The sequence below is a fragment of the Eurytemora carolleeae genome, unplaced genomic scaffold (assembly GCF_000591075.1).
Source record: "Eurytemora carolleeae unplaced genomic scaffold, Eaff_2.0 scaffold1480, whole genome shotgun sequence".
Lineage (NCBI taxonomy): Eukaryota > Metazoa > Arthropoda > Copepoda > Calanoida > Temoridae > Eurytemora > Eurytemora carolleeae.
In genome coordinates, this window is record NW_019402171.1 from 141622 (window position 1) to 150534 (window position 8913).

Below are 8913 nucleotides of genomic sequence, written 5' to 3' on the forward strand. Positions count from 1 at the left end.
ATTCGCGGATTTTCACAAAAAATTTCGCGGATTTTCAAAAATGACGATCGAATTTTGATGGAGACAAATATTTGAAATTTTGATGATTCATAAACCTTCCCTGGAGTCCCTAGATGTCCCACAAAAAATTTGGGCCCGATCGGTTCAGCCGTTTTGACGTTTATTGGATACAAACAAACAGACAGACAGACAGACAGACAGACAGACAAGCCAAATTTATATATAGAAGGAAATGTATAAAATAATGAGTTTTTTTGTAAAGATAACGATATTAGGACTTTTTTAACAGAAAAAAGAATATCTATAAAATATTATTTTTGTGTTTTTCAAATAAAATTTTATGTAGCAAGCATTTACAAAAGTTTATACAAAGAATGAAAATTTGAGAAATTGTATTCTATATTTTGAGAACAAATTATTTTCAAGTATTCCGAAAAATTTTAAATTGAAAAATATTTTCCTTAAAATTAAATTTAGTACTTGACTGTAAAGTTTTATTTGAAATAACTTTTAAATTGTTTACTATTTAGTATTAACATGATAAAGAATAAAAAATGTTTAAATAATATATTCATATATCGTAAGAATATGCATCAATTGTACATGGTACACTAATCTAATAACTCGATCAATAAATTAAATTAAAATATTAAAATGTCGAGGAATATTAATTTATAGGGAAGAAATGGATGGAATGCATCTAGTAAATGCCGTACTCAATGTACAACGCAGTTTATATAACTGCATTTATTACATGCACTCCTGATTAGGGACAATTTGTGAAGGAATTTAGAAGAAAACTGAACTGCCATTATATAAAAACATGTAATTTTCTAGAATTTCGAATTTGGCCACCATTCGATTTAATTCATGTCATATCCATTTAGGGAATTGATACTTTGTGATTCAATGGCAAGGTTATTTTACAGTACAAACGTGCTAATGTTATATTTAAAAGTGTTTTATTGCTTGTAGTCCGAAAGTGGTTCTTTACCCCTATCAAATCACAAAAAGGAATTGATTTCGAAGAGGTGTGAGACAAAAATTCGACGTTCTTTCCCTAAAATTCCGACGTGCCCAAGAAATTATACCACTTCAGGGGACGCAAGTACCAACCTGTGATTTGGACCAGGCCTGACACTGATTGTCAGGTTTGGGCCAAATGTTATCTTTTTTAACTTCTGATATTTTTTGGCCTCCTGTATATCTTTATTAAAAAACGCGGAACATTTTGTATCCCCCTGGATTTTTTTACATTGTAATTGATAATTTTATGTCAAAACCTTGGGCAACTGGGGGAGGGGGGATAGGAGATGGAAAATGGTTAACAAGATTGAAATTTTTCAAAAAGGATTCAATTTGAGAGAAAAAGAGAAAAGGGAAATATTTTGTTTATCTATTCTTAAAATTCAAAAGGCTCTCTTTTCTTGCGCTTATAATTTTACGTCTCCCCATTTTCCAGGAAGGACGTCTCCCTTCCCCCCTTTCAGCCTCCTGTATCTGTTTTAAGAAGATACACCCTGTATCTGTACTGGTAAGAAGATGTGTGGGAGAACAGGACTGATAATTATCTAGACCCCAGACATGACCAGGGGCCCATGTTCATCATGTTTTACGCAACTCTGGGAAAGTGTGTAATGTTGGGCAGTCATAAATAGGAGTTTTAGATACACGAAATGAGTCCAGGATCTGAATCAACCACAGATACGTGACTAGTTTTCATTACATCTATACATCCATCTAGCCGTAATCTCTTTTTTTTGTCTGTTTGTACATACGTCTATTAGAGATCAGGGTTTGTTTTAAGCTTAGTTAAAAAATTTCTAAGTTGAGTAGGAAAATCTGGTTTCCAGGCAAGGCACCCAGCTAATCTAAATTTTAAGCAGTATTTTTTTGTTTGGTTTGTTTTATGTCTAATATTGGAGAACTTGGTGGAACCACGTTCAGTTTGATCAAACAGAGTCTGAATTTAAGTAGTTTAACATTTATATGTAACTATATAGATCATTCCACCTAATGTTCTTTATAGAAGGAACCAAATCAGAAATAAAATATGAGGTTGAAAGCTTTGATTTGAAAATTTATTAAAAACAGTTTCATTTTACATATAATATAAAACTTTAAAGATTTGTTAAAAGGAATTGAGTTTTAAACACAAATTTTCTTTTTTCCTTACATTTTCCCAACCTAGTGGGGTAAACCTATGGTATTTCAAACTTAGATTATTTAATTAAGCAGAATTTATAGTTTGAAATGTCTAAGGTTTACGACTTTGGGTTGCAAAGAAATATGGATTATAAAATCATATTTTGTGACAAAGACTCAATTCCTTTCTGAACTACTTTGATATTAATTAGAACAGTTTTGAAGGTATCTCTGGTACATACTGGTCCAAAATATCTTGAAGAATATCCCTCAAAGGTCCCTCAATGATGTCAGCAAGCCAACCCTAAAAAATTTAAAATCTAAAACCAAGAAAATTAATCTTAGTTTTGATTATTTTGTTTTAATTAAAATCAAATTATATATTAACTATATTTGGTATTTGAAGATTGAGGCTCTAAATAAATTCCTATAAGTACGTGTACTGTCCAGTGTTTACGTAATTTCAAGTTTCCTTCCATTTAGACGTGTACTGTCAAGCTGTTTACCTAATTTCAAGTTTCCTTCCATTTAGACGTGTACTGTCAAGTTGTTTACGTAATTTCAATTTTCCTGCCATTTAGACATGTACTGTCAAGTTGTTTACGTAATTTCAAGTTTCCTTCCATTTAGATATGTACTGTCAAGTTGTTTACGTAATTTCAAGTTTCCCTCCATTTATACGTGTACTGCCAAGTTGTTTACGTAATTTCAAGTTTCCTTCCATTTAGACGTGTACTGTCAAGTTGTTTACGTAATTTCAAGTTTCCTTCCATTTAGACGTGTACTGTCAAGTTGTTTACGTAATTTCAAGTTTTCCTCCATTTAGACGTGTACTGTCAAGTTGTTTACGTAATTTCAAGTTTCCCTCCATTTAGACGTGTACTGTCAAGTTGTCTACATAATTTCAAGTTTCCTGCCATTATAAAGGCTAATCATGGATGGATGGGATATCGTAGTTTTTCTATTTTAAAATAAATAACTTAAAATAGTGATCTGCCAATTTATACAGCAAAGACAGAGAATATAAAACAAGAGAATTTTACTTTTTAAAAAACGATATCTTTCTCATTTTTGCTCAGATTAAGGCGGATATTAACCTCTAATTTGGAGTAACTTGAAAAAACGTAGACAGTCCCTTTAAAGGGATTTTACAGATAACCCCTTTAAAACTTTACCCGGATTGAGTTTCCGATCCCTTCGACAAGTAGCTCCAGAATCCAATCCAGGGGTCCTAGTCCACTCACGTTTATATCAATGTGTCCGATATTTGTTATCTAGAAGATAAAACAGGTTTTCTTTATCTTTGTTTTACTTTATTTTGTACCTCTACAGAAACAAACAAATAACAATTAAGAAAATAGATCTTTTATTTGAGAAAATACAATTTGTTAAATAAAATACCGTTAAAAACTTTAAAATGTACTTGGTCTCTTTTCCTGAGATTAAAAAAAAACATATTTGTATGTCCTATATTTTAATATTCCTCTATTCTATTATTAAAAAATGCGCAATTTATTCTATTCTATCATATAAAACGTGAAAATCAAATTATATTTTAATTCTTGATAAAAATATTTGGAAATGATACTGAGGACGTTTTCTAATATTAATCCTATTCAGGTTAAAACGCTTTTTAGGGTAAAATGTTTCACCAACGACCCTCTTCCCTCCACAAAATGTTTCACCAACGACCCCGTTCCCTCCACAAAAAGTCATCACTTTTAACTCGTTTAAGAACATTAATAACGAGTTGAAAACAGAACAGGGGTGTACATTTTCTTGAATAATCAATGCTTCCTCCCCACTCTTTGACAATTATTTCTATTGCTTAGATCTAAATGAATTTTAGGTAAACAAAAAAATATTTTGAAGATGAAAGAAGAAGAAGATGAAAATGTCTTTTTATATTAAGGTTTTCATTTTTCTCACGAGAGCTTCAAAAATCATCCTCGATGATATCAACCTCTGATTACTTTCCCTCAAGTTTAAAGTTAATAAATGCGTCTGATATTTGTTACCTTAAACCTAGCAATTTTGTTACCTCAAACCTAGCAATTTTGTTACCTCAAACCTAGCAATTTGAAGACTACTTCCTGGGGCAATAATCATCTCAGCATCAAAAAAGACCTAGTTTAGTTTTCAAATAATTTTTATTACAAACACTTTTTTGAATTTCTAAAAACAATCATAACTAATATAAAAACATCTTTTTAACATATCTCTATGGACATGAATTTACAATATATATATTTAAATAAAATTTTGCTTAAAATTTATATATGAATATCTTTTTTAAAATCTATACTTACATCAACTGAAGATATCTTTACTGTAGCAGAAGCTCCAACCTGTTGAAAATATTTCATTTTCATAGATTCAATTATTTTTATTAATTTCGTAGAAATGTCCTAAGAATTATTTTTTGATTAATTATAATATGGGAGTGACACATATAACTGTTATAAAGCAAATAAATAAGTTTTAAAACCCAGCTTTTGTTCCAAAGTTGCATGGGTTTTAATTATTATAAAAAAGAATAAATAGTTTTCTAAAATAAAAGAACATGATAAATGATAAAAAGAACGTGAGGGGAATTATAATTTTCTAATATTTGAAGCCCCAAAATTTTTTCTTTTTTAAGAAATAATTAACGGAAATTCAGAAGAAACAAATTTTTAGTTTTCTCTTGATATCTTTAGACTTCAGATTATCTATGCTTTCTAACCAAATAACAACATTAAACGATTTCTTCAATAATATAATTCTTTTTAAATAGATATAAGTTTCCAAATGGAATAAGCCAATGGAATTGAGTCTTATGTCACGATTTCAAATTTCCTAATCCATATTTCTTTGCAACCTGACCTAAAGGATTAAGCCTTTTAAATTATTTAAGCTTACATAAATTACAAGTTTGAAATATATAAGGTTTAAAGCAATGGGTTACAAAAATATATGGAATGAAAAATCAGAGTATATATATATATATCAGGGACTCAATTCCGCTATAAACAAAACAACCATGCAGAATCATTCTTCACTCTTTAAATAAAATATATATTTCCAAAATGTGGTCTGGCTATTTTGTTCGTTCAAAATCACAAGAATATGAATGATTTCATTCAAAATTTATAAAAAAATGTTTTATTAAATAAAAAAGAAATCTTGTCTAATCATAATCAAGTGTTGATTAATTCCGACCCTTTCTGGTTATGACTGTTTGTGAATAATAAAAAAAGGGATAGGTTAACCTTATTCCTGCTGTTAGTTGTAATATAATATAAACTAACCGTAATACCCATAAACTTGGCTTTTAAAGAGTAGTTGTAACATAATATAAACTAACCGTAATACCCATAAACTCGGCTTTTAAAGAGTAGTTGTAATATAATATAAACTAACCGTAATACCCATAAACTCGGCTTGTGCTTCATAGTGAGCAGAACAGTCGTTAAGTCCGAGGTTTGCTGGAAGTTAAGAAAAAAGATTGCATTTAATTATTGTTTAGACATGTTTGTTTTCATTGAATATATTTCTGCAATGGTTCAATCGAAAGAAATAGAATCTTCTGAGACAGGATATTAAATAAAATGTTATAATATCTTTTAATCAAAAAAGTGTATTTCTTGATGGAATTGGTTTGTAGTTACTCGACAAAAAAAACTATAATTTTGGATTTTATATATTTGCAACCTGATTGTGCAAAACTGTAATTTTTCAAACTTTGTTCTAGTGGATTACATAGTTTGAAATATAAAATTGTATGACATCAGGTGCAAAGTTATGAAGAATAGAAAAGTTTATTTTGGGGCAAGTTATTATCTTTATTAGTTTTATATCAAAGGTGTCCCACGAAACATGACAGTTGGTGAATAGTTTAAAATGTATTCTTCCATAGTTTGTTAGGTTGTTTTGTTGGATACCAAAGAGAATAATTAAAAAAATATGTCATGGAAGTCATATTATAGTAAAATGAATTTCAAAATAAAATATATTTGAGTAAAAGGTTTTTTAAAACTAAATAAAATGCAAAAAGTCTTTAACATCCAATACAGTATATGGAAGAAGACATTCAAAACTATTCACCAACTGCCATGTTTCGTGGGACACCTTTTATATAAAACTAATAAAGATAATAACTTGCCCCAAAATAAATTTTTCTATTCTTCATATCTTTGCAAGGATAAATTATATAAATTTTATGAGATTATTGTTTTCTTTTCTGAACCTTAAAAAAAGGTTATACATGAACCAGCTTGGGAACCCAGATTTGCCTTGAGACAAAAAGTTTTCTTTATGCGAGTCAACATATTCAAACCAAAAACTTTTAAACCTGGCGAACATTACCGTAGTTCTATTACATAGTTCCCCAGTCAAAATCGGAAGAAAATCGGTTCCTTAGCTCTGATCGATTTTAACAATCAAACAAATAGAGATTACTACTTTATATAAATATATTTACCAATGAGGTTTAATGTAGTTCCATCCAGTGTAAAATCAGTATTTCCTGCTCGGTGTATAGTAGATAACCCAGAGAACCGTCCGTTGTAAACCTAAATAAAAGATTGGATTTAAAAATTTAAGTTATTTTTGATTCTTCAAAATTATTATGAAAAGACACGAAAACAAGTCATTTTTTTATCTCGATAGAGGGACATCAGATAGAAATAAATCACAATCAACTCTTGAAGTGTTTAAGTTTCAGCTGGTACCCCCTTTAATTTTTCCTTAACAACTTAATTAATTAATTTCAAATTAAAACCTAATGGATTTGGAAAAATGGAAAATACAGATAAATATAATGATTCCATGCAAGGATTGAGAAACATGATGAAAATACTAAAATAATTCACCTTTGCAGAACCATGCCATGTGATCCCCAGAACAGTGTCACTGTAAAAAAACATTTATTCAAAATTTCGTTAAAAGGGATCAAGAAATATAGATGTTAAAGGGACTGTAAGCGTAATTTTAAGTTATCCTTAATTTGAAAATAACAAATCACAAAGGTACCTTTGAAGCCACTGTCTGATAAAGTAGGAATGAGACATAAATGTCTATCATTTTTAACCCTGTTCCTACTGGGGAGGGTCAATTTGACCCCCGCTCCTGTAGTTTTTTTTTACATAACTCAAAAAGTATTGATCTGAGGCTGTTGAATTTTTCTGACTTTTCCTACATACCCAAAGCCCTCCCTTTAGGCCTAAAACCGGGCTTTAATACTAACTGCCTGAGTCCTGAGTCACATTGCCTGAATTACTGCTTTTTCCTGTAGCAAATAAGGAAACGAATTGTACAAGTTTTGCGAAAAATAATTGCAAATTTTTTGCAAACAACCTGTCAAAGGAAATTTGCACATTTTTAGTTTTTTTTGATTAAAAATCAGGTTATTTAAATTTTGCAAAATTTTTTGCATATTTAAAATGGCATGGTCAAGGGCTTTTCAAAAATGTATAATTTTCAATTTTTTGGACGAATTTTTTTTGCAAACATTTACATTTACTATATAACTGGATTTTGCGATAAAAAATTCATTTTTTGCAAATTTGCAAATTTTTTTGCAGATTCTAAAAGTAGAGCACAAGAGCTTTCCAATGTAGCATTTGTCATATTTGGACATCAAATTGCCCCCCCCCCCCCAGCATTTCAAGTACCCTAGCAGACATAGGGTTAAAACTGGTTTTTTCAATTGTGGTTTCTCTACAAAAGAAACTGCAGGAAAACATATATATGCATTATCTGAAATTAACACTTTTCAAACTAGAAATTTCAACCAAATCTTTAACATTTTCACTCAGATAAAAGTATCAAGGGTACATCTTTACATGGAAGGAACTGAAATTTAGCTTACAGTCCCATTAAACATTATTATTATTGGAGTTAATTAAAATAGGATGTACGTTGCTCGTACATCCTCAACAAAGGAAATGAGTCTTTGTCACAAACTCTGATTTTCTAATCACTATATCTTTGGAACCAAATGTTGTAGACCTTTGATATTTCAAACTATGAATTCTGTTAAATCAAATAATCAGAGTTTGAAATATCAAAGGTTTACAACATCGGGTTCTAAAGATATTGTGGTTTAAATATTTGATTTTGTTACAAAGACTCAATTCCTTAGTTCAAACAATTTTCCTATAATTCTATTTAGTCTATGCAACCTTTGTTGCTCCCGAGCTGTGGATTATAAGTCCTTATAATGATTATATGACACGTCGGTTTCTTTACGTTCGGTTTCTATAATGTTTGACTCCGTTGGAAAAATTCATTTTTACATGTTGGACACGTTGAAATTAAAATCAAATTTTATCTTATGTTTCGAAATTAAGAAACTTATTTTTTGTTTAAATGTTCGGGATAAATTGTTGAATATTAAATGTCAGTAAAGAACTGATTATTTGTACATAAATAATTAATTGTCTAATCCATACTCTTGGATATTCTTAATTTTAAAATTTGCAAGACCAAATAGTTGATGTTTTAAATATTAGGCACCAAAGGAATTGAGTCTTTGCCACAAACTCTGATTTTCTAATCACTATATCTTTGGAACCAAATTTTGCATACCTTAGATATTTCAAACTATGAATTCTGTTAGATCAAATAATCTGAGTTTGAAATATCAAAGGTTTGAGTTCTAAAGATATTGTGGTTTAAATATTTGATTTTGTTCCAAAGACTCAATTCCTTTATAGCAAGATTATAACAGTAAAGTTCTGTTACGCGAGCCATGCTGCGTGAAGAAAGTCTGTTTGTCGCCCCTGC

General features: G+C 29.8%; 1 protein-coding gene across 1 annotated transcript; it reads right to left on the reverse strand.

Annotated features, from left to right (window-relative positions):
• Window positions 1-2338: 2338 nt before the first annotated feature.
• LOC111718083 (uncharacterized) lies at window positions 2339-7038 on the reverse strand (the record flags this gene model as incomplete). The annotated part of the gene is given in 7 exon segments (XM_023493580.1): window positions 2339-2449; window positions 3321-3419; window positions 4210-4272; window positions 4455-4493; window positions 5548-5612; window positions 6608-6698; window positions 6999-7038. Coding segments are annotated over 7 exon segments (493 nt in total), but the record flags the coding sequence as incomplete, so codon positions are not given.
• Between the last annotated feature and the right edge of the window lie 1875 nt (window positions 7039-8913).